Source organism: Geotrypetes seraphini, chromosome 12, assembly GCF_902459505.1.
Source record: "Geotrypetes seraphini chromosome 12, aGeoSer1.1, whole genome shotgun sequence".
Lineage (NCBI taxonomy): Eukaryota > Metazoa > Chordata > Amphibia > Gymnophiona > Dermophiidae > Geotrypetes > Geotrypetes seraphini.
This window is the reverse complement of record NC_047095.1, coordinates 65,620,772-65,647,558: the sequence shown is the minus strand read 5'-3', so window position 1 is coordinate 65,647,558 and position 26,787 is coordinate 65,620,772. Positions and strand designations below refer to the sequence as shown.

Genomic DNA, 26,787 nt, shown 5'->3' with positions numbered 1-26,787 from the left:
TTTTCCCCGTCTGTCCCAGTGGGCTCACAATCTATCTGGGGAGTGGAGGATTAAGTGATTTGCCCAGGGTCACAAAGAGCAGTACAGGATTTGAACCCACAACCTCAGGGTGCTGAGGCTATAGCTATAAACACTGTGCCACACTACCTCTGCTTTAAATCTGGAAATTCCAATGGCTAGGTTGAGACTCAATAACAATCCTCGCGTATTTTTTCACATTATTTAGAGGCGGTTAGCCAGAAGACACGTGGATGCCACCAAGAAAAAGCAAGCCCAAGACATTAACAGTGTGTGGTTTTGCAGAGAAGGGAGAATAGCTCAAGCCGCCATGTCCAGAGAGAATTATTACATGGCAGTGGTCTGGACGACCTGTTCTTCCCATTCAATATGGTTCTCGTATGCGTTCTCATGGTCTGGGCTCCTGGAAAAAAAGACGAGAGGCGGTCAATCTTAGGCTAATCCTCTAGGCCTCATCACCTGCAGTAACTTCAAGAAGGGCGCTTTGAGTCGCAATCTAGCAGTAACTCTGTCTAAGGCCCACTTTTACAAAGGCGCGTTAGCCGTTTCAGCGCCCGCTCAACGCTAACGCGGCCATAGAGTTATAACGGGCGCGTTAGCGTTGAGCGGGCGCATATTGAAGGAACCATTTCCAAACAATGTGGCTCACTGCAAAAGTCCTTTTGCTCCTGGATTTTCCCATTGAAAACTGCCCAGAAAAAAAAAAATTCCTGCTGAGATTTGCCCCTGCTTTGTCTGCAGATAGTTTCTCCCTGGAAAAGAGCCGGTGTTGATCCCTAGACATAACTTTTACGGTGTCAGGTCAAAAGCGCACCGGGACAAAGGCGCGCGCAGACAACTGAGCGCAACGCGGAGGCGCGCGCCAAAGAAAATGACTGTTTTAAAGGGCTCCGACGGGGGGTGTGGGGGGGAACCCCCCCACTTTACTTTATACAGATCGCGCCGCGTTGTGGGGGCGTTTGGGGGGTTGTAACCCCCCACATTTTACTGAAAACTTCACTTTTTCCCTAAAACACAGGGAAACAGTTAAGTTTCCAGTATAATGAGGGTGCTTACAATCCCCCAAACCCCCCCACCACGCCGGCGCGATCTGTATTAAGTAAAGTGGGGGGGGGGGTCCCCCAACAAAACCCCCGTCGGAGCCCCTAAAAACTCTTTTTCTTCGGCGCGTGCTTCCGTCTTGCGCTCAGTTGTCGGCGCGCACCTTTGTCTTTGGCAGTTTTGTCTATGAACCAACTTTTACACATAACCCACCCATCAACTTCCTGAATTCTGAGCATTATTTTGCCACTGTGGCTGGAAAGAGTGCTATCTTGCTTCGTTAAGTACCAATTTACAGAAACAAAATTCTATGTTTTGACATTGCTTCCGATCATTGATCATTCTCTTCTTGGTTGGGCTGAGAACATTTTAACACTCCCTTGTACAGGGTGGGCAGTATTTCAATGGTCTACCTACCTGGTGGAATAGCGCTTCGAAATTAAGTTGGAAAATTACTTACCTGCTCTTTATGACTTGTAACCATATGGTCACTGTCAGGCATTTACTATAGTCACAGAGGATGTCACCAAAGTAACATACAAAGCATACAGTCTACTCATATACTGAACCTTCCCCACATCCTAGTCCAGGGGTAGGTAGGCAATTCCAGTCCTCGAGAGCCGGAGCCAGGTCAGGTTTTCAGGATATCCACAATGAATATGCATTGAAAGCAGTGCATGCAAATAGATCTCATGCATATTCATTGGGGAAATCCTGAAAACCCAACTGGACTGCGGCCCTCGAGGACCGACATTGGACACCCCTGCCCTAATGAATATGCATGGAGCACATTTGTCACTTCCAGAATATGCAAATGGCTCTCATGCATTTTCATTAGGGCTATCCTGAAAACCCGATTGGCCTGGTGGTCCTCCAGGATAGGGTTGGGGACCACTGCATCTATCACCCTTTCCATGAAGAAGTACTCCTGAGTCTGGCCCCTTTCACCTTCATCCTATGCCTCCTCATTCCAAAGCTTCTTTTCAACTGAAAGAGATTTATTTGAATGTCTTTTTTCGCTCTCTCGTTCCCACCTTTCTTCAAAAGTATACATATTGAGATCATTCAGTCTGTCCCAATAAAGTTGATAACAAATACCATCGACCATTATAGTAGCCACTCTCTGGACTGACTTCATCCTGTCTATATCTTTTGGAAGGTGTGGTCTCCGGAATGGGAACACAAATCCCCGCATATTATGCATCCATAACACAAGAGCATCAACTCTCAAGGCACAAATACCAAGTACTGCACCTGCGCTACAGATAGGGAACGTTTTATCATTTTTGTAGCACTGAAAGGCTGTACATTCAAAGCAGCTCATACCGGAAAAGCCAAACAAATTGGACTGTTATTGAGAAAGACATGGGGGAAGCCTCTGCTTGCCCTGGATCGGTAGATTGGAATCTTGCTACTCTTTAGGATTCTGAATGGAATGTTGCTACTCCTTGGGTTTTGACCAAGTACTCGGGACCTGGAATGGCCACCGTGAGAATGGGCTACTGGCCTTGATGGACCTTTGGTCTGATCCAGTAAGACTATTCTTATATTCTTAGTGGTGTCAATGGCCCAGCAATGGTAACCAGCGCCCCTCTCCATTCTTTTTCCCTGTGCCCCCCCCCCCCCTCGCTGCACATGTGCCCCTTCCCCCGTACCTTTCTTAAACTTCAGTGCAAGCAACCACAAAGTTGTCGTTGCCTGCATCACTTTTGGCGCTCTCTCCGACTAACTAGAATCAGAAAATAATATTAAAAATTGAACTAAGGCCAGTTCTGGGCAGACTTGCATGGTCTGTGTCTGTATATGGCCGTTTGGTGGAGGATGGGCTGGGGAGGGCTTCAATGGCTGGGAGGGTGTAGATGGGCTGAAGTAGGTTTTAACGGAGATTTCGGCAGTAGGAACCCAAGCACAGTTCCGGGTAGAGTTTTGGATTCTTGCCCAGAAATAGCTAAGAAGAAAAAATTTAAAAATTTAAATTGAATCAGGTTGGGCAGACTGGATGGACCATTCGGGTCTTTATCTGCCGTCATCTACTATGTTACTATGTCACCTCCTAGGCGCGGATCCCGAAAGTGATGTTAGAGAAAGCACCGAAGCTGACGCAGGCAGCAACTTTATGGCTGCTCACGCCGAAATTAAAAAGGTACAGGGGAAAGGAAGGGGCGTGCACAAGGCAGGGAGAGGAGTGGGAATGGGGTTGGAGAGGAGGGGGGTGCTGGAGCCCGAAGACGACCACACCCAGGGCAGACCTCCCCCCTCACTACGCCACCGTGTGGGCCCGAATGCAGCAGGTACCAGTAACTTATAGTATTCTGTAAATGATCCAGCAAATTCGACAGATGGCGCTCAAAACTGCACGCACAAATTTTGGCACACAGTTTGGTTGAAGAATAAGCCAATCCTTGGGCGCCATCAATCATTGGTTTTATTTTGTACTCATTTGAATTTACGCATGCATCTTCCTAGTAGGTATTCTATAAAGATGCGTGCATACATGTTTTTTTAATAGTGTGGATCCAAAAAGGGGCGGGGCAGGGGCATTCCTACGTTTTGCATGCAGGGTTATAGAATATGTACCAGCATGCTACAATGTAGTTCCGCCCTAATCGCTCTTTTCATTAAATTCTCGAGCTCCAGCCAAGATGAATCAGCAGGGGGAGCAGATTGATCATCAAGGAGAGCAGGTCTTAGTATAGTCTTCCTAAACTGCTCATCCGTATAGCCTTCAAACTGTGGTGATTCACAGGCCAATTCAACAATTTCACTTAAAGCCTCTATTAATATTGGCCTTAACAAATATCTTCATCCAGCCAACATCGATAGGCAATAACTCACAACTTATTTTTGGTCTGGATTATAACTAAATCATTGCAATGGATATATTGTGGGTTATAGAATATGACAGATCTGTGCCTCATGGAGGCGGAGGATTGACGCTAGGTTTCAGTTGGCTTAAATTCTCGTATGATATCAAAATCAGAAGTCAATTATTAAAACTGTGAAAAAAATTCACACCACATTAATGGGAGAGAAAAGGATCTCAGAAACCATAACAATGCACCTAACATAACATGGTGCCCGTGATACCTGGTTGATGGTATCTTTCATTAATCCAAAAAGACAACCAAAATAACCAATCATCTATATGATAATACGGCATAAGAATTCTTAATAAACCAAAATTCAATACATATATTATACTTAGCTTGCAACACTTAATGGGACGCATTTCACTGGAAAATAAACCAGCTTCGTCAGGGGTCAAAAGTAACTTTGGGGCAAATTTGTCATTCAACCCCACAAGCTCAAATGCTGCTTTTGATATAGCGTTTCACGTGGGGCCTTTCATATCCTTATTTTTGAGAGTCGTAATCCTCGTTCCCCAAAACTGTACATGGATCTTGGAGCCAAGCGCGTTCTTTAAAAGGCACCCCCAACTCAGAGCGTCTTTCACGGAGTAGCACTTAGTGCTCATTTAAGGGGGAATTCATCAACAGGCGCTAACTGCGTTAGAGCACACCAAGACCCATGTTCTCTAGATGGTGCCTTAACTCAAGCACAGACAGGCGCCCTAAGTAAAGTCCAACCATGCCATTTAAAATGGCACTTAAATGAAATGTCAAGGCGCCCTGAAAAACGGCACCTGCACGGCACCTCTGGAGTTGCCTACCAGCGCCTAATGCCACTGCAGGTGTGGCTAACGCCAGAACTGGAATTAGATGTCAGTCGATACCTCCAGAGGCGCAATTCATGTCAAAGGTAGGCCTTGAAAACCCGCACCTACCTTTGCCAGAGGTGCAATTCTCTACATGACACCGTCACGTGGTTGCCACACGATCAGTGGCCACTTTTATGGCGGCCGTTGATATCATAACATAACTTTATTTTTCTTTTTTAAATTTTTTTATTCATACAATTTTATAATATTTGCCAAGCATAGAAATCTTGTGCAGAAAAGTGTGATCAGTAACCAAATTAACTTAATTTCCAAAATTGAAAAACACATCTAAACTTAGAAATATAAAAATACTGTACATAAAACAGACTCATAAGAACATAAGAAGCTGCCTCCGCTGAGGCAGACCAGAGGTCCATCTTGCCCAGCGGTCCACTCCCGCGGCGGCCCATCAGGCCTATTGCCTGAACAGTGGTCCCAGACTAATTTTGTAACTTACCTCTAATCCTATCCCTAAACCTACCTCCACTCCTATCTGTACCCCTCAATCCCTTTGTCTTCCAGGTACCTATCCAAACCTTCTTTGGATCACACACTAGTCCTCAATAACTGGAATCAAGATTTAAAGAGTAGAGCAAAATTAATCAAGAACATTTTTTAAGAAAAAGCGTAGGTCTACTGCAGTACAGAGAGCTAAACTTCATTAGGTACAGCTATTCCTTTCTCAAGACGCTTCACTGAGAGAAAACTTATCAAATGAGATGGATCCATAAAGATATACTTCAAAGAACGGTATCTGACTACACATTTGCAGGGATATCTCAGAAAGAAAATACCCCCTATTTGAGTCACTCCAGGTTTCAAAATTAAGAATACTTTTCTTCTTTTTTGAGTCTCTCTAGAGACATCAGGAATTATCTGAACATGATGTCCCAGGAAGTCCTTGGATCTATTTTTAAAGAAAAGTTTTAATATCCAATCCTTGTCTGGAGCCAAAGCCAGACAACAAGAGAGTGGCTGGAACAGCCAATTCTCTATCCGATTGTTCCAATATTGCGGAAATGTCCAATGGTCTTTCCCGAGATTCCTCAACTTTTTCTTTTTCTTTGATTTGGGATTTAACAGGAAGATAATATACCCTTGTAACCCTTGCCACTTTTTCTAAAAGGGCCCTTCTGAAATTCTAAACAAACTGTATATTGTACAAGGGTAAGAGGAGGTAGAGAGCTTTCAGGAATTTCCAATATTTCCATAAAGTAACGCTTCACCATTTCTTGAGGAGAAATTGATAAGATCTTAGGGAAATTTTAATCCTCAAATTGTTAGCTCGACCATTGTTCTCCAGAGCTTCCAATTTCCTCCTCAAAATTATATTATCTTCAACCAGTGAGTCTTGATCATTTTTTACTACTGTTAGCTCTTTGCCTGTATTTTGTATTTTGCCACTTTTTCTAAAAGGGCCCTTCTGAAATTCTAAACAAACTGCATATTGTAATTTGCTTCAATTTTAAGGACAAATATCAGGAAGTTCTGTTTCACACAGCGAGTGGTGGACGCTTGGAATGCTCTCCCGGAGGAGGTTGTGTCGGAGACCACTATTCCAGGATTCAAGGGCAAGTTGGATGCACACCTTCTTGCAAAACACATTGAGGGATACGGTTAGACAAGGTCTTCAGCAGGGAACACCTGAATTGGCCTCCGCGTGTGTGGGTCGCCGGACTAGATGGACCCGGGGTCTGATCTGGTGAAGGCATTTCTTATGTTCTGTATACTGTAATTTCACCGACTATCTGCATACTGTAACTCACTGATTGTCCAGCTCTCTTCAGTTGTGAACCCCCTAGAAGTCGCACGATTATAGTAGTATAGAAGAATAAAGTTATTATTATTATCATATTCCTATGGGTGTCTTTAGTGTTTAGTGCAAGCTAATCATCAGGGCCCATTCAGGAATTCCCCTTAGGTGTGCAAGGCCATTTTAATCCTACCCATGTACTGCCCCCTTTGCAAATATACGGTTTCCAATGGGTAAAGTGTTCCCCCACGAATTCACGGACACGCTCATTCGCGGTCTGCTCCGGCCGCCTCTTCCTGTAGTAAAGTTGAGCTACACCAATCAGGAGCCGCATGTCAAAAGCAGCTCCTGATTGGTGTAGCCCAACTTTACTACAGGAAGAGGCGGTTGGAGCAGACCGCGAGTGATTTTCTTCACCCGCCGGCGCTCCAGCTGCTCTCTCAAATTCAAGGGGATTCCTAGAACGGAACCCCTGCGTATTTCGGGGGGAGTACTGTATTTGCATTAGATTGCTTCGAATATTTACACTTATACACATATGAGCACGTGTGTACAGTGGTGTAGTAAAGGGAGGGGGTGTCCTTCTCTCAGCCACCCCCCCCCTTCCAGCTCTGCGTGTGCGCCGTTTCCCTTCCCGGCACCTCTGTAACATTCTTGGCGCAAGCAGAAACCCCCAAGCTGCTGCCGCGCCAGCATCGGCGCTTCCTCTGACATCATTTCCTGGACACGCACCTAGGAAGCTGGCGCGACAGCTGCTTGGGGGTTCCTGTTCGCGCCCAGAACGTTACAGAGGTATGGGGGAAGGGAAATAGTACACGCATGACAGAAGGAGGCAGAGAAGGAATAAGGAGTATGTGGAGATGGGGGGCAGAGAAGAGGCTGGGGGAGGGGCTAAGCCTTTGTATGTAATTATTTAGATGCATAATGGTCACATGTTTCTTTCTGCTTTATATTTAATGAACACTTGTATTTTGCAGATCCAAGGCAAGCTTTCTCTCAGCAGTCTCACGCCAAGAAGAGCTTCAAAGGCCTTAACATTAAATATGGATCTTCCAGGAAGTTTGTCTCCACGTTCTCAGAGCCAAGGAAAACAGGGCTGGTCCTGGGCCCGAGTCCCCCCATTCTGTAATTTTTGGACCCTAAGTGTGACGTGTCTTTCCTAAGAGAACAGATCGACACAATCAGCTCCTGAATTTGTCACTGACCTGAAGTTGTCAGCTCCTGAATCTCGGCCCTCTGTTCCGTTACCAATCGCTTCGCCTTTCTCCGTGAATCTCTCGCCCACTTCAGAAGGTCCCCTTTCCCTAATACAAAATGCACAGAAAAAATAAGCCATTAAAAAACCCGTGCATGTGGGTGGGGTGGATTGTTTTTGATGTGGATTTTATGTAGAACAAGGCGGTTAAGGCAAGTTCGTGCTTGCATGTATGTGTTTTGTAATGTGGGTTTTGTGGGGGGGTGGTTTTACTATGTATGTATAATTAAAAACCATAAACCATGCTGATATTGGGGGGTTTTCTAATAAAATTAGCAGCCTATTTGTAACTGTACAACGTCAAAACTCTTGAAATCACAAGACCTGCAAGTAGTGGGTTAATTTCCAGTATGTTGGAAAAATGACTTTTCAAAAGTATTGTATACCTTACAATTGAACCAAGCAACGTCAATCTCCAACGGGATACATTACCCATGGCAAAACAACAAAAGGGACAAGTGACACAGTGACAAAATTCATCACCATTCCCGTCCCCATGGATAACTGCGGGAAACCAACCTGTGTCATTCTTTAGTGTCTCTCTCAACCTCGGTCCTTCTACACCAGCATTCAGACTCTGATTCTTACATGAGCCAAGTCTAAGACAATCAAGCCTGTGTGACATCACCGATGAAATTGGCTCATAGGCATTACGACATCACAATATCTGCTCTGAATACCAGAGACTGTCAACCTCAGTCTTTCTATACCAGCAATCTTTGATGCAAGGCTTGAGAGTCAGTGGCTGGGCCCATTCATACTCTGATTCTTATGTGAGCCAAGTCTAGGACAATCAAGCCATTGTGACATCACTGACGGGGCTGGCTCTTATTGATGGAATGAGGCTTTATGACATCACAGTATCTGCTCTGGATACCAGAGACTGTCAACCTCAGTCCTTCTATACCAGCAGTCTTCGATGCAAGGCTTGAGGGTCAGTGGCTGGGCCCATTCAGACTCTGATTCTTATGTGAGCCAAGTCTAGGACAATCAAGCCATTGTGACATCACTGATGAGGCTGGCTCTTATTGGTGGAATGAGGCATTATGGCATCACAATATCTGCTCTGGATACCAGAGACTGTCATTCTTTAGTGTCTCTCTCAACCTCAGTCCTTCTACACCAGCATTCTTCGATGCAAGGCTTGAGGGTCAGTGGCTGTGTCCAATCATACTCTGATTCTTCCCTCTCTCCCTAAAGAATGACATGGAGATGGTTTCCCATGGTTATCCGTGGGGACGGTGATGAATTTTGTCACCGTATCATTCTCTTCCTACAAAAGGCGTCTCAAAAGACTTGTTTGCAGCAGTTGCTTTTCTACCACTGCAAACATAAAACCATAGGTTATATATAGTGAACATGAAAGAAGATAGTAAGCCCTCCCAAATGTTGTGCGGACAGTGCAGGGGGTAATTCTCAAAAGGCTGCTGAAATGGAGTGCATTAAGCATGGATTCTATAATAATAGAGGGCTGGTCGGCGGCGAAAAGATCTGCCATGCGGGCTTTTCTTCGACGGAGGGCCCGGTTCTGGAAAGTAGCGCACTGGGGGCAGGAATCGGTTGGATGGTCGGCCCCTAGGCAGAGAATGCACCGGCGATGCGGGTCTGTGATGGAGAGAAGCCGCTCGCACCGGGTGCACTTTTTGAAACCGGTCAAAGGCCGGGACATAGAAAATGAAACCGGCCGCGACAACCCGGAGGCCTCCGGGTTGCCTCAAAACGAAGATGAGCAGGGAAAAAGAGGCGCACAGCGACTTTAAACACTAAAAATAAGAAAAATAAGAAAAAACGCGGTGCTAGAAGGCACTTGGGGCAGAGCCTAAAAATACACGACTTCTAGGCTCCGCGGAAAAAAACGAACTGGAGACCACGAGGAGGGGATGCGCCCTCTAGTGGAGCAGGAAGGCACGCATGCGTGGTCCAGCAGAGCAAACTTAAATCTTCAATCAAGTTTGCTTGAAAAGCTGTCCGCATCGGGGCTCCGTAAATGACGTCACCCACATGTGAGAATGTCATGCCTGCTTGTCCTGGGATAATAATAGTTATGTGCACAACTTTTGTTATGGAATAACTCTGCCCCCTTTTACAAAACCATGCTAGCGTTTTTAGTGCTGGTCATAGCAGTAACAGTGCCAACGTATGATCGTCGAAGCCGTTACCGCCTTAGCCGGCGCTAAAAACCACATTATGGTTTAAAAAAAAAAAAAGAGGGAGGGGGCTGTATTTACATGCCTAACCTTAGGTGTGAATGTTAGCTGGCAAGGATAGTGTGCAACAATGGTATGAATTGTGTTTCGGCCAAAACAGCCTGCCTCAGAGGTCCAAACATAATCTCAATGTATTGAAGCCTGAAACTGAATATTGAAAAGGGTAACGACGATGCACATGCCAACAAACTGCAACCCAGATGTCGATAAGTGGAGAACCGAACGTTATGGCTTAGGCCCAGTGACCATAATGCGCAAATTTACAGTTTCAATATTCAGTTTTGATTTTCAATACTGAAATAAAGTTAGGCACAGTGTTACAGATGGACCCGTTTGATTCCTGTTCATTTTTATACAAATTTTTCACATCTTTCAGGCATTTTTCATGGATTCGCCTATTTTTTTTCAGCATTCATCGTATGTGTGCAAGAACGTAAAGTAAGCAGAGTCAGTTTCACATGATTTAATTTGTAGGCGTCTACAAAACCCTAAAAATCGGGGATTACAATAATTTCCAACAATCCCAGCCTTCTAGTTTTGGCCACAACTCCCAACTTATTCAGCTCCAGGGTTACTGACTGTGAACTTGTTCAGTTCCCCTGTTAATTCTTTACTTATCCAAATAAAGACTCAACAAGTACGCGTTTCTAAACTCAAGTTCACTCCACATGAACTTGAGTTTAGAGTGGAAAGAGTGGGTGCATGGCGCAGTGGTTGGAGCTACAGTCTTAGCACCCTGAGGTTGTGGGTTCAAACAGCTAACGAGAACTGCAGATCATGATGTACATAAGAACATAAGACTAGCCCTTACTGGGTCAGACCAATGGCCATCAAGCCTAGTGGTTCATTCTCACGGTGGCCAATCCAGGTCACTAGTACCTGGCCAAAACTCAAGGTGTAGCAACATTTCATGCTACCGATCCAGGGCAAGCAGTGGCTTCCCCCGTGTCTTTCTTAATAACGGACTATGGACTTTTCCTCCAGAAACTTGTCCAAACCTTTCTTAAAACCAGTTACGCTATCCGCTCTTACCACATCCTCTGGCAACGTGTTCCAGAGCTTAACTATTCTCTGAGTGAAAAAAAAATTCCTCCTATTGGTTTTCAAAGTATTTCCCTGTAACTTCATCGAGTGTCCCCTAGTGAAAAATCGATCCACTTCTACCCGTTCTACTCAATTCAAGATTTTGTAGACTTCGATCCTATCTCCTGTCAGCCGTCTGTCTCTTTTACAAGATGAAGGGACCTACTCAATAAATAAGCAATTTGTATCCAAAGAATATGGTCCACCTAGGGTTATAAACCAGGACCTGACACGGTCCATGTTTCAAAAAACACTCCTTCCTCAGGGGTTCTAAAAGTATTAAAACCACATTCTAGGGAACCATGTGGCATACAACTGGATAAAAAAGTGTAATTTAGTGCAGTGTTCTTCAATCACCGGTCCATGGACCAGTGCCGGTCCACAGAAATTTCCTGCCGGTCCACAGGGCCAGCACGTGCATCAGGCCCAAAACAATGTTCTTCAATCGCCGGTCCACGGTGCGATCGATGTGGCGGTATCTTCGAGCCAGCTCCCTCTTCCTAACTGATTCAGTGCACAAAGCCAAGGGCAGTGGATCCTACGGGCATCCTGCGCCTGAACTGGAAGCCTTCTCTCTGCCGTTGCAACGTCGGAGGGAAGGCTTCCAGATGAGGGACATGCAAGGTGCAATTAGTACTATTATGGAGGCGGATTCTGGGGTGAACATCGGGTAGAGATGGGCGGGGTCTGGCCCACGACTTAGCCCAGTGTTCTTCAACCGCTGGTCCACAGACCGATGCCAGTCTACAGAATAATTTTTTTATTTCTGCCGGTCCATAGGTGTAAAAAGGTTAAAAAACACTGATTTAGTGGACAGAAAAACAAATACGGTAAGCTCCTTTGCAGTGCTGTACTGAAAGTGAAAGTTTAGGGAAACCAAGCCATTGTGACATAACCGATGAGGCTGGCTCTTAGGCATTGGTGGAATGAGGCATTATGACATCACAATAGGAGGGGCCACCGAAAGGTTCTCAGCCCAAACAAGGAGAGAATGGGAAGAGTGTAGCGCAGTGGTTAAAGCTACAATCTTAACACCCTGAGGTTGTGGGTTCAAATCCACACTGCTCCTTGTGACCCTGGGCAAGACACTTAATCCCCACCATTGCTCCAGGTACATTTGATAGATTGTGAGCCTGTCCGGACAGATAGGGAAAATGTTTGAGTACCTGAATGAAAACCACTTAGGCTATAAGTGGTATATAACTACTAAAAAAAAAAGTAGAGATTAATAAAAGTAAAAATTAATTATGCAACTACAAGGATATGATCATAAAGAATTGGCTATCGGGTTCCGAATTTGTATTCAGACTCCTGACGCAGGCCGTTTGGGCCGAAACACATACATGCCGAGTGTTTATTTGGATGAATAAAAAATTTTAGCATTTTGTGGTCACCTTCACTGTTTTCTTTGTCTCTCCGATGTGAGAAGGCCGTTTCTGTTGCGTTTGTCGCAATTAAACAATAAAGCAGATCTTACTTCTTATCCTTGCACCAGACCCGATTTACAACGAAGACAGCCAGGACAAGAAAGAGGAAAACAGACACCGAGATCAGTCCAGTCAGCCACTGGGGGAAGCGTCTCTGGATGGAAGCATTTCCTGATGAGAAAAGGGGGATAGAAGCACTAGCAATTAGGTTAAAAAAAAAAATTGACATACCGCTTTGTCTTATAAAAGCTAAACTTGGTTTACAATATATAAAGCAACTACAAAATCTTTTCCAGAGAAAGGAAAATGGTAAAACCAGAGGACATAATTTGAGGTTGAGGGGTGGTAGATTCAAAGGCAATGTTAGGAAATTCTACTTTACGGAGAGGGTGGTGGATGCCTGGAATGCGCTCCCGAGAGAGGTGGTGGAGAGTAAAACTGTGACTGAGTTCAAAGAAGCATGGGATGAACACAGAAGATTTAGAATCAGAAAATAAGATTAAATATTGAACTAGGCCAGTTACTGGTCAGACTTGCAGGTCTGTGTCTGTGTATGGATGTTTGGTGGAGGATGGGCAGGGGAGGGCTTCAATGGCTGGGAGGGTGTAGATGGGCTGGAGTAAGTCTTAACAGAGATTTCGGCAGTTGGAACCCAAGCACAGTACAGGGTAAAGCTTTGGATTCTTGCCCAGAAATAGCTAAGAAGAAAAATTTAAAAAAAATTAAAATTAAAAAAAAATAAATAAATAAAAATTTTAATTGAATCAGGTTGGGCAGACTGGATGGACCATTCGGGTCTTTATCTGCCGTCATCTACTATGTTACTATGTTACTATGACAGGACAAAATATGCACTCATACGACTAAATGGAAAAAGGGAAAGATGGGGCAGAGAAGACAGAAAAGTTACCGAGTGGGGAATGCCCAAAAGTCTGATTGTAGCCTGGTCTGACTTGCACGGCAGCTCAGCCTCCAACGCACAAAAGGGTTCTCGGGATCGGGTTACCAGGTTTTCTGTTTGGAAAATCCAGACCCCCCCTAGGCCCAGCTCCACCCATCCCCGCTCCCATCGGGCAGGAGACCATCCGCGCATGCGCAGCGATGACATCATGTGCGAGCATGACATCATCACATGGCATCCATGCATGCACGGATGCTCTCCTACCCAACGGTGATTTCTTAGAAGCTTTTCAAAACCCAGACAAAGTGCCCGGGTTTGAAAACCCATCCAGCCCCCCGGACATGTCCTCACAAAGGAGCTGTTACCAATTGCCGTAGCAGCCACCAGGAACTTATGCAAATGCATGAAAAGGAACCCGTTAGTGTTTACATGAGCTTTCCTTGTGATGCACAGAAGGGAATGCCCACCGCTTGCCAGGTACAATTTTACAGGAGGTCTGGAGCTGCGTCTGTTAGGCAAGGGACCTACACTCGCATAACCCATGCACAACAGTTGTGTCCAAACCTAAAACTTGCTCAGGATCGAACCTAAAAACGTTTTTTCTTTAAAGACGCATTTGATTTATAATCTCCCAACAACTTTTAAACTGAATAACCATGTCTTATTATCATATCAAATACAGTCAAACTTTAGTTAGTGAGCATAATTCGTTCCGGAAGCATGCTTGCAATCCAAAGCACCTGTATATCAAAGTGAATTTCCCCATAGGAAAGAATGGAAACTCAGACGATTCGTTCCACAACCTAAAAACTTTAATACAAAATCTATACGTACTTGTATAGCAAAACCTCACTCATTTAGAACAGTCACTACACTCCTGTGGTGTCAGAGAGAAAGAGAAAGAGAGGGGAGAGATGAGAGAGAAGAGAGATAGGAGAGAGAGAGAGAGAAAAAGAGAGGAGAGAGAGAGAAAGAGAGAGGAGAAAGAAGATAGATAGATAGAGAGAAAGAGAGAGGAGAGAGAAGAGAGAGAGAGAAAAAGAGGAGAGAGGAAAGAGGAGAAAGAGAAGAGAGAGAGAGAGAAAAGAACCATCAGATCAGTTGTGATGTGTGTATACTGTATGTACTTGTATTGCAAGACATTGGTTGTATATCAAGTTAAAATTTAATCAAATGTTTTGCTTGTCTTGCAAACCAAGTTACTTGCAATCCAAGGTTTTACTGTATTGTATTTCACCCCTTACCTATTGTATGATAATATATATCTGTTTATGAGATTTTTATGAGCTTCCCCTACATTTTAGCTATTTTACCTTTGTACAGCGCTTAGAAATTTGATAAGTGGGATATCAAATTTTAATAAACTTGATCAAACCCACAACCTTGGACTGTTGAGGCAGGAGCTTGAACCACTAAGCCAATCCTCCTATGCTCAAGTTCTGAGGAAGAAGCAAACAAACAAAAAAACTTTCAGTCTCAGACAACTTTTTTTAAGCTTCTGCTGATTATCAGAGCTCAGGTACAACCATACACAGTACGTAGAGAATGCCACAGGGACAATTTGTCCCTGTCCACGCAGATAACCACAGGAAGCCATCCAGTGTCATTCTTTAGTGTCTGTCTCAACCTCAGTCATTCTACATCAGCATTCTTTAATACAAGGCTTGAGGGTCAGTGGCTGGGCCCATTCAGACTCTGATTCTTATGTGAGCCAAGTCTAGGACAATCAAGCCATTGTGACATCACTGATGAGGCTGGCTCTTATTGGTGGAATGAGGCATTATGACATCACAATATCTGCTCTGGATACAGAGACTGTCATTCTTTAATGTCTCTCTCAACCTCAGTCCTTGTACACCAGTATTCTTCAATGCAAGGCTTTAGGGTCAGTGGCTGGGCCCATTCAGACTCTGATTCTTCCCTCTCTTCTTAAAGAATGACATGGGGCTGGTTTCCCAAGGTTAGCCGCAGAGACAGGGACATATTCTGTCCCTGTGTCATCCTCTAGATGCAGAAGTGGGATTAGAGCTCCTGCCTCAACAACCTAAGTATGTGGATTTGATCCTAGGCAAGTCACAAATACAATAAAAAAAAAGAAAATTGCTTGCGAGCACTAGGAACAGTTCCTCCTCGTCTTACCAGGCTGCTCAGTACAAATAGCATGCAGAGCATAGTCCAGAAAAGCAAAATTGCTCCCAAGCTGTTATTTTTTTACTGGGTTGCCGGAGCTCTGTGCATCTGGCCCCGAGGTCCGCGAGACCTCTGCGCCAACATGCAGGACCAGCCGGTTACTAAGGGCTCCTTTTACTAAACGGCGCTAGAGTTTTTTTAGTGCAGGCCGGCCAGGTAAATGCTGAAACGCTCATAGAATTCCTACGAGCATCGCGGCATTTACCTCACCGGCCTCTCGCGCCGTTTAGTAAAACCCAGCATAAAAGAATAGAAAAAGAATTTACAGAAGTCCAGGACTAGATTTTAAGCCGAAGTATTTTTCCTTATCTGGTCCTTCTCTTAGCCATTCATTAGCAATACATCCGATGGGTTTTTCCACAGCAAAGCTGGAGTCAGCAATGTCTATCCGTGTGATAATGGTTGGACCTAGATAATAAGTTGCCCGGGTAAACGTTTCACTGGATTTTCCAAGTTTATAAAAAAACCTATTAACTAGCCAAGCTCCATACAGGTTAGAGATTACAATTAAAGCAAGCAGAGCAATTTCATTAGACATTTACATCTATGTATTTATTTACTTTCTAATGTCGTTTTGGGATCAGTGTACGGCTCTCACACACTAAAAAATAGACTTATTGGGTGGGGGGAGAAGGGGGCAGAGAGTAGGCATGCCCTGTGCTAATAGGTCAGGACACATACATCGCTGCAGGCTAACCAAATTAGCACATGGTTAGCATAGGAGCCCTTCCTGCCTACGTAATAAGCCATGACCATGTTCAAATTTCAAAATTAGTCCATGGCTATTATCAGGAGAAAGCAAATTGTGGCCACCTAAAGAGCCACGCTAAAAAGTGGCCTCCGCGTGCGGAAACCCACGTGCTAACAGCATTGGCTACTTTTTAGTACAGCTTTGTAAAAGGGCCCCTTGATTTGTAACCTGCTCCCCCCCCCCCCCCATTCACAAAACAGTAGCGTGGTTTTTTTTTGTGCCGGCCACGGCAATAACAGCTCCGATGCTCCTAAAATTCCTAGGAGCGCTGACGCTGTTACTGTCGCGGCCGGTGCTGAAAACCGCGCTACGGTTTTGAAAAAGAGAGGGGGGGGGTGCAATGAGTTAACAAAACACACACAGAAAGCAATGAAAAACCAAAACAATAGCACATCATGACATATTAAGAAACTTGTTCCTGGCAGAACTCAGCTCGTAACTCCTGAAACAATTGCAAAACAAGCTTAAGCCAACCAACACACCCTTGCAATTTTCTTAAGAGGGATTAAGTTTATTTTTATTTTTCTAGGACATTGCAGGTCCTACAGCAGACGATGCAGCGTTTGCAGCAAATAACATAAGTTTCAAGTTTAATTAATTTTAATATACCGACCGTCGACGTGCACCTGGCCGGTTTACGGTGCTAAAAATGAAAGGTTAAAATAAATTTTTGTAGGGGGGAAAATGTGAACATTAAATAGAAAAATTACAAATACAAACATGAGCTTGAGGATAGAGAATGACATGGTGGTTGTTACCCGCGGCTAGCCGCGGGTAACCCGCCAAAACAGTGATAAAAAAAAAGGTCACTGCGAGATCGGGGGCAAGGCCATTCACTGCCCCGTGGAGCGGTGAATGGTTAGCATGCGCGGTGAACGAGCGTTCGATCCAGCAGCTCCCTCTCTCCCGCTGGCCATGCATCTCCCTCCCTCCCTCCTTTTCCCTTACCTTTTCTTGTTGAAACTGGCGATTTCTATAAGGCTATGAGCTGTATTACAGTCGGAGCCTTGAAGTTGCGTCATGTTGCCTGCTGGAAAAATCTCCGATGCAACTTCCTGTTTCCGGTTGCATCGGAGGAGACTTTTCTAGCAGGCAACCCGACGCGACTTCAAGGCTTCGGCTGTAATACAGCTCATAGCCTTATAGAAATTGCCAGTTTCGCCACAAGAGAAGGTAAGAGGGAGGGAGGGAGAGAAATGCACAGCTGGCCGGCGGGAGGAAGTTGCTGGACTGCGTGAAAGGTGCTGGGGGTGGAGAGGAGAAGACGCTGAAGACGGGGACGGGGCGGTGAAAGGGAGAGCGGGGACGGTGACGGGGCGGTGAAGGGGACGGCAGAGACAAGGACGGGGCGGTGAAGGGGACGGCAGAGACAGGGACGGGGCCGTGAAAGGGATAACGGGTACGGTGACGGGGCGGTGAAGGGGACGGCAGAGACGGGGAGGTGAAGAGGATGGAGGTCCGGGGACGGGGCAGTGACGGGGACAGAAATTTTCCCCGTGTCATTCTCTACTTGAGGGTAAAGGGGGAGGGGAAGTTAATAATTACATCATTAAAAACCAAATTAAGGCTCAACTGACTAAAGGTTGCACATTAGGTACTATGGCAGAATCTTTAACTATAGTTTTGCCGAAGCCAAATAAAGATCCTATGTTGGTTTCAAATTACAGGCCTATTTCTTTGATAAATATGGATGGTAAACTTCTGGCTAAGGGGTGCTTTTACAAAGGCGCTTTAAACCGTCTGCCGCGCTAGTACCTAATGCCTCCATTGATGAGGTGTTAGGACATGTCAGTGTGTGGTGACATGTCCGACGCGCCAACCCCCATAGCGCACCTTCATAAAAGGAGCCCTAAGTTATTGGCTCTACGCTTGGCTAAGGCTCTCCCTTATATTATTGGTATGCACCAAACGGAGTTCGTTGCTCAGAGACAGTCTTCAAATAACACCAGATTGGCTTTCCATGAATGATCCGGCCTTCTCTGTATCTTTGGATGCAGAGAAGGCATTTGATCGAGTGTAATGGACCTTTAGGTGATGGAATGGTTTGCTATTGGTTCTGGATTTATTCAGATGATTCAAACTTTGTATAGCTCCCCTTTTGCCAGATTATATACCCTGTTTCCCCGATGGTAAGACACTGTCTTATTTTTTTTGGAAGGCCAAAATATGCTCTAGGGCTTATTTTCGGGGGGATGCCTTATTTACCCATGAAGAAGACTACAGTACACAGTTATTGTTGAAAAAAAACAGAATTTTATTACGTTCGCGATAGGTACGTTCGCAATGCGTTCGTTGGAGGAAGAAAACGGTCGGCTGAAAAATCGTACCGTGTATGGCCAGCTTTATCCATCATACCATATATTGTACCATTTAATGTCCCCAATGTTCTCCATCAGGGAAACACAGTAAAGAGATTATTCTGTAGTGCAGCATCAGAGGGGACTTGACAATGTGAAACCATTGTTTATATACCGTATGCAATTTAAACAGGCTTTATATACAGTAAGTGGTATTGCTCACAGCAAAAGAAACCTGTCTGCGTGTCTCACTTTTGGATGTTCTGGCCGTGAACAAACTCCTGCAGTCTCCGTTAGGGAGGGATGAGGGAAGCTGCCTGTGTTTCCTTGCGCGGAGTCACGTGCGCGCGCTGCAGTCCTGTCACTTCCTCCTCTTCACTTCATGACGAGGCGCGGCACGCAGCCATGGAGGCAAATACGGTAGACGGAGGGACCACACGGAGTCACCCACCGTACCACCCGATTCGGGTAAGCGCAGGTATCGGTGGGTGGCTTATTTGCGGGGGGGTGCCTTATTTTACATTTTTTTCTAAAAAGGGGGGGCTGTCTTATTTGATGGCCCTGCCTTATCATCGGGGAAACACGGTATTAATAATACTTTTTCGGAACGTTTTTGTCTGAGGAGGGGAGTTAGACAGGGATGTCCATTATCTCCTTCACCGTTTGATATTGTTTTGGAACCCTTGTTATTAGCTATTCAACAGGAAGGGGAGAGTCAGGGTATTCCTTACGCAGGTCGGGAATATAAAGTCTCTGCTTATGCAGATGATATTTTGCTTCGTTTGAGGAATCCGGAAACAACCATTCCACATCTACTTGAGCTGATTGATAAATTTGGAACATTTTCAGGTTATAAGATAAATTGGAGTAAATCCTTTAAAATGTTAATTGTTCCAAGAGTTTATTTGATACGTTCCCTTTTCTTTGGAGAGAGGGGGGTATAAAATATTTAGGTATTTGGATCCAGAAGACATTGGAAGAAACGTTACAGGTAAAAGAAAAGTCCATATTATTAAAAGTATCAGAAATGTGTGAACATTGAAACCCATTGCATCCGTCTTGGTGGGGGAGAGTACAGACAGTAAAAATGATGATTTTGCCTGTTGTTTTTTACCAAATGGGTATGGTACCGATTACTTTCAGGGGTCTTTCTATAAAAAAAAAACTAAATAGTATTCTTATTATTTTATTTGGCTGGGTAAAAAAACTAGAATTGCTTTAGTATCTCTACAAAAGCCGATTCCGGAAGATAGAGTAAATTTTCCCAATTTTTATAGGTATCATCAGGCTGATATAATGCACCAGGTAATGTATAGGATCCTCCCCGAGCTCATGGAACATCTTCCAGATTGGTTATACCTAGAATGGAAAATTATGTCCCCTATGCGGTTATCACATGTATTAAGTATCAGATTACCAAGTTATGCTAGGAACAATGGATACATGGAAAACAATTACATTTATTGATAAATTAACAGATGTTCCTATAATAAAATCTACTTTACAGTCCTTATGGTTAAACTCCAAGATCCAAGTAGGCAGTGCTGGGATCTCCTGGAAGAATTGGATGCAAGCAGGTATTCAGACATTAGATAAAGTTATGTCTAATGGAAAATTAAGTATTATTAATATATAAACCGGATCGAACCCTCGTTCACCGCGCGTTCACTACTTGTTCACCGCCCCGTGCTACCATTCACCACTCCATGGGGCGGTGAATGGCCTTGTCCCTAAACTCGCCGTGACCTGTTTTTTGGTCACCGTTTTGGCGGGTTACCCGCGGCTAGCCGCGGGTAACAACCACCGTGTCATTCTCTAGTTTAACGTGGATAAGTGTAAGGTGATACATGTCGGTAACAAAAATCTTATACACGAATACAGGATGTCCGGTGCAGTACTCGGAGAGAGACCCCAGGAAAGAGACTTGGGAATACTGGTCAACAAGTCAATGAATCTGTCCGCACAATGTGTGGCGGCAGCGAAAATGGCGAACAGAATGCTAGGAATGAGTAAGAAGGGGATCACAAACAGATCAGAGAAGGTTATCATGCCGCTGTACCGAGCCATGGTACGCCCTCACCTGGAATACTGTGTCCAGCATTGGTCGCCATACACAAAGGACACGGTACTACTCGAAAGGGTCCAGAGAAGAGCAACTAAACTGGTTAAGGGGCTGGAGGAGTTGCCGTACAGTGAGAGATTAGAGAAACTGGGCCTCTTCTCCCTTGAAAAGAGGACACTGAGAGGGGACATGATCGAAACATTCAAGATAATGAAGGGAAAAGACTTAGTAGATAAAGACAGGTTGTTCACCCTCTCCAAGATAGGGAGAACGAGAGGGCACTCTCTAAAGTTAAAAAGGGATTGATTCCGTACAAACGTAAGGAAGTTCTTCTTCACCCAGAAAGTGGTAGAAATCTGGAATACTCTTCTGGAGGCTATTATAGGGGAAAACACCCTCCAGGGATTCAAATAAGGGAAACACCCTCCATGGATTCAAGACAAAGTTAGACAAGTTCCTGCTGAACCAGAACGTACTCAGGTAAGGCTAGTCTCAGTTAAGGCTAGTCTCAGTTAAGGCACTGGTCTTTGACCTAAGGGCCACCGCGTGAGCGGACTGCTGGGCACAATGGACCACTGGTCTGACCCAGCAGCAGTAATTCTTATATTCTTTTTCCAATGTTCTTACATAAGCCAAGTATAGGACAATTAAGCCATTGTGACATCACTGATGAGGTTGGCTCTGAGGTACTATGGAATGAGGCATTATGACATCACAGTCTCAGCTCTGGCAAAGTCGCTCTCATTGGGGTTCCGGAATTCTTTGAGATGCTGGAATGTTGCTACTCTTTGGGTTTTGGCTAGGTACCAGTGACCTGGATTGGCCACTGTGAGAACGGGCTACTGGGCTTGATGGACCATTGGTCTGACCCAGTAAGGCTATACAGGTCCTGGACCTGTTTGGCTGCCGCGTGAGCGGATTGCTGGGCTTGATGGACCTCTGGTCTGACCCATCAGAGGCACTTCTTATATTCTTACATAAGCCAAGTATAGAAAAAATAAGCTATTGTGACATCACTGATGAGGTTGGCTCTGAGGCACTGTGGAATGAGGCATTATGACATCACAATCTCAGCTCTGGCATGTTGCTCTCATTGGGGTTCCGGAATCTTGCTATTCTTTGAGATGCTGGAATGTTGCTAGCCCTTGGGATTTGGCCAGTTACTAGGGGCCTGGATTGGCCACCGTGAGAATAGGCTACTGGGCTTGATGGACCATTGGTCTGACCCAGTAAGGCTGTTCTTATAACTTCCTGTCAGTCTCTGCAGAGAGAAAACTTCCAGGTCTAACAAAAGGCAAGGCTACTTTGAGAGCTGATGTGGGAGAACTGCAGCGGCACCATGTAGGGGGGGGGGGGAATGAAAGAGATGCCAGACCACGGGGAGGAGGGAAGAGAGAAACACACTGGACCATAGGAGGTGGGAGAGAAAAAAAAAACATGCACGATTGCCCGTGGAGAGATGAGGAATGTGTTTGCTTCCTCTCACCAAATCGCCAGAGCAGGTTCCTGCCCCAAAGCCCAACTCCCAGTCCCGAGTAGGCAGGAAGGCTGCTGTGCTGCTTGCTTGCTGAGCTCAGAGGCTGCAATGCATGACTGAATGCAGCTGTGCAGAGTGTCACAGACTGGTAGTCACTGGGATCGGGTGGGCCTGGGCCGACCCGTAGCTACTCCCTTGGTGTCCACAATGAATATGCATGAGATCTATTTGCATACTTTGGAGTTAGTACACAACGATATAGTGAGGGGAGGCGGGCGTGGACAGCCCCATGCGCCATCTTGGCGGGAGTAACGGCACCTCTTCAGATCTCTGCTGGCAGCGTCTCCTACCTGCGGCTTCAGCTCTCCTTCCGACATCACTTCCTGCTCGGAGGACCATGAAATGCATCAGAGAAAGAGCTGAGCCAGCTACTTGCTGCTGATGAAGATTGGAAGAGGTGTACAAGGTAGAGGGGTGCATGACACGGTGATGCCAGCCACCATTCCCCTCCCAGGTGGCTCCTACCCATGCTACACTGCTGCTGGTACATGCAAATAAGATCTTATGTCTATTCATTGGAGCGGTCCTGAAAATCCGACTAGGTAGCAGCTCTCAAGGACACCCCTGTAGCAGAGCAACCGTCACGCTTCACTTTCCTATAAACATCAGGAGAAGTTGGGAAATACTACATTCTCTGTAGGCCGCTCTGGCTTGAGAACTTTCTGCCACAGAGACAAAGCTAATCCAGCTGCAGTGAGTCAGTATGGACAGGGCAGGATTAAGCAATAGGACAAGTAGGCACGTGCCTAGGGCCCGAAATGGTCAGGGGGGCCCGATGAAGGAGGGCATCAACATTGTTTTTCCAAACGGCGATGGACCCCTCCAGTATCGATCGGCAACACGAGCCCCCCCCCCACCCAATCGGCAATGCGGTCCCCCGCATCGACGGAAAGTAAGACAAGCAAGCAACGCGGGTAAGAAAGGCAACGGGAACTATAATTGTGCAAGCGGTGCTGCTTGCCCAAAGCTTCCCTCCGACGTAGCTTCCTCTTTCCGCCTGGGCGCATGGTAGGGTAGGGCGGGGCAGGGGAGCCCAGTGTACTTGGGTGCCTAGGGGCCCTCGACGAATTAATCCTTCCCTGAGTATGGACCCTGAATGACCTCAAGGAAGGGGTTTAGTATCCAGGACCAGTGCAAGTGTAGTAAGCACCCTAGGCAACCGCCTTCCAATTAACTTTTTAGCTCCCTGGTTACCTTAACATCCATGATGAGCACAGCACCCACCTCCCAGAATAAATCTGGTTAATGGGTATTAGAAAAATCCCCACTTCGTTTTGCCTCTGCCTCCAGCTGGTCTTTGCCACCCCACAGAAGCTACTGCCCTAGGCGATTGCCTAGTCCTACCTAAAGGCCGGGCCAGCTGATATCCCGAGACAGATTTTTTTCCCTTTTTTAATTTTCTGAGACTACCCAGGATCAAAGCTTCAAACCCCTTCTGCATTTCGAGCTCGGATTCTTCCCACTGTGGACCGAGAATGCTCATTTGTAGACCTAAGATTGTTCTTCTTTCTCTTGCAGAGATGGGTAACAATGCTTCTTTTTTAATTTTATCAGATTGCCTCGGTGATGTGCTAGTTTTCAAGTTTATCATTCATCGCGTTGTTTAAAAATGGCGGAAGCTGCACCCGCCGCAAGCGCGTTGGTCTAAGTAAATACGTGCGAAAAATATCCCTGCGCGTTACCTTCATCCATTCCTAACGCCCCCACCACCCTGGCACCTTTTCATGCGGCCGAGATTTAGAGGGCATTACTCCATAGGCAGATAAACGCTGAATAAACGTTTTGTTAAAAAAAAAAAAAAAATCCACCCAAACTCTGAGAACCTGGCAGGCTTGTGGCCAAACTCAGAAAAAAAAAAGTCCTTGTGCATTTCCTAACACCGGTTTTTTTAATCGCAGCCTAACAATCAGATAGTTTAATCTCGACTCTTCAACGAAACAGAAAGTTTAACTACCTGCAAGTGTTCGGGCAAAAAAACCAACCAAACAAACAGGTCTGTGTATGGCCGTTTGGTGGAGGATGGGCTGGGGAGGGCTTCAATGGCTGGGGAGGGTGTAGATGGGCTGGAGTAAGTCTTAACAGAGATTTTGGCAGTTGGAACCCAAGCACAGTACCGGGTAAAGCTTTGGATTCTCGGCCAGAAATAGCTAAGAAGAAAAAAAAAAAATTTAAATTGAATCAGGTTGGGCAGACTGGATGGACCATTCGGGTCTTTATCTGCCGTCATCTACTATGTTACTATGTTACTTAATCTATTAAGACTGATACCCCCCCCCCCCCCCCCCAAGAAATATCCCATTTACCTTGCTGGCAGCTGACAGATCCCAAAATTAGCAAAACCCCCAGCAGAGAGACTGGAGGGATGAACATGTTAGACGCCTTCCTGAGCTGAATCAGAGCAGAATAAGCTGCCAGGAAGTGGGACCTTCCCTTGCACCGAGTGAAATCTGAGAGCAACAAAGCCACAACCCGCCTCCTTTCCCTTGGAACAACGCCGGGGAATTACCAAACTCCTCTATGGCGAGCTGTAGTCATTGAAAAAATGCAAATTCGCTGGCTGAGTCCCAACCAGTTTCTTACACGTCCTTGGCCAAAGTGACAATGCAGCTCCTGCCTTGGAACTCTCTGAAGGAGATGATTTGGTGAAACCAAACTAAAACTTCGTTTTATAAACCGGGTCGTCCATATGGACCACGACTAGGATCAAATAACAAGACAGAGAAGAAACTGGTTTGGGAGATGTAGGAATAGTTAATTTCCATAATGTTTGGCGAAGAGAGTAGTTTTCAGAACTATCCTAAAAGATAAGAAGGGACCTAAGCTTCTTAGTGAGAGCAAAGTTGTCCCAACTTGTAGTGTGACCATATGGCTCCAGAAAAAAAGGGGACGGATTGAGACATCCGCGTTTTACTTCCATTGAAAGCAACCAAGATGTCTCAATCTGTTCTCCTTACTTCCATTGCTTTCAATGGAAGTAAAACCCGGATGTCTCAATCCGTTTTTATGGCTTTTTTCTGGAGCCATATGGTCACACAGAGCTCTCTCAGTTTAAAAGAGAAGGAGTGACTAAAGACCAGGGGTCTCAAACTCCCTCCTTGAGGGCCGCAATCCAGTCGGGTTTTCAGGATTTCCCCAATGAATATGCATGAGATCTATGTGCATTGCACTGCTTTCAATGCATATTCATTGGGGAAATCCTGAAAACCCGACTGGATTGCAGCCCTCAAGGAGGGACTTTGAGATCCCTGCTAAAGACACTGGTGAGACCTCACTTAGAACAGTAGTTCCCAACCCGGTCCTGGAGGACCAGTCAGGTTTTCAGGATAGCCCTAATGAATATGCATGGAGCAGATTTGCATGTCTTTCACCTCCATTATATGCAAATCTCTCTCATGCATATTCATGTCTTTCACCTCCATTATATGCAAATCTCTCTCATGCATATTCATTAGGATTATCCCCAAAATCCAACTGGCTGGTGGTCCTCCAGGACAGGGTTGGGACCCACTAACTAAGAATATTGTGTACAATTCTGGAGGCCTCACCTTCAAAAAGATATAAAAAGGATGGAGCCGGTCCAGAGGAAGGCTACTAAAATGGTGTGTGGTATTCATCATAAGGTGTATGGGGACAGACTTAAAGATCACAATCTGTATATCAGGGCTGCCGAAGTCCAATCCTTGAGATCTACTGGCAAGCCAGGTTTTCAGGATATCCACCTGAGAGAGCATGAGAGAGCTTTGCCTGCATTGCTTTCTTGATATGCAAATCTCTCTCATGCCTATTCATTGTGGAGATCCTGAAAACCTGGCCTGCTAGTAGATCTCGAGGACTGGACTTGAGCAGCTCTGCTGTATATTTTGGAGGAAAAGCGGGAGAGGGGAGATATGATAGAGACATTTAAATACCTATGTCATGTAAATGTGCAGGAGTCGAGTCGCTTTCATTTGAAAGGAAACTCTGCAATGAGAGGGCATAGGATGAAGTTAAGAGGTGAGAGGCTCTGGAGCAGGCCTTCGAGGGCCGCAATCCAGTCGGGTTTTCAGGATTTCCCCCAATGAATATGCATGAGATCTATTAGCATTCAATGAAAGCAGTGCATGCAAATAGATCTCATACATATTCATTGGGGAAATCCTGAAAACCCGACTGGATTGTGGCCCTTGAGGAGGGTCTTTGACTGCTAACCTAAGGAAATACTTTTTTACAGAAAGGGTGGTAGATGCCTGGAACAGTCTCCCGGAAGAGGTGGTGGAGACAGAGACTGTCTGAATTCAAGAGGGCCTGGGATAAGCACGTGGGATCTCTCAGAGAGAGAAAGAGATAATAGTTATAGCGGATGGGCAGACTAGATGGGCCAATTGGCCTTTATCTGCCATTATGTTCTATCTCCCCTGGAACCTTTTTTAAAATTCAGCATAACATTGGTTACCCTCCACTCTTCAGGTACTACCCTTGATTTTAACTACAGGAGACCAGCAATTTCATGTTTGAGTTCTTTCAGTACCCTGGGATGTTTACCATCTGGTCCAGTGATTTATCACTCT

General features: G+C 45.4%; 1 protein-coding gene across 1 annotated transcript; it reads right to left on the bottom strand.

Moving 5' to 3' along the window:
• PDZK1IP1 (PDZK1 interacting protein 1) lies at positions 1 to 24,693 on the bottom strand. Its single transcript, XM_033915369.1, has 4 exons — positions 24,544 to 24,693; positions 12,553 to 12,673; positions 7,736 to 7,834; positions 1 to 421 (listed from the first exon to the last, which is right to left on the bottom strand). Exons 1-4 carry the CDS (start codon positions 24,608 to 24,610, stop codon positions 346 to 348), a joined length of 363 nt encoding a protein of 120 aa, XP_033771260.1. The 5' UTR covers positions 24,611 to 24,693; the 3' UTR covers positions 1 to 345.
• Positions 24,694 to 26,787: the final 2,094 nt, after the last annotated feature.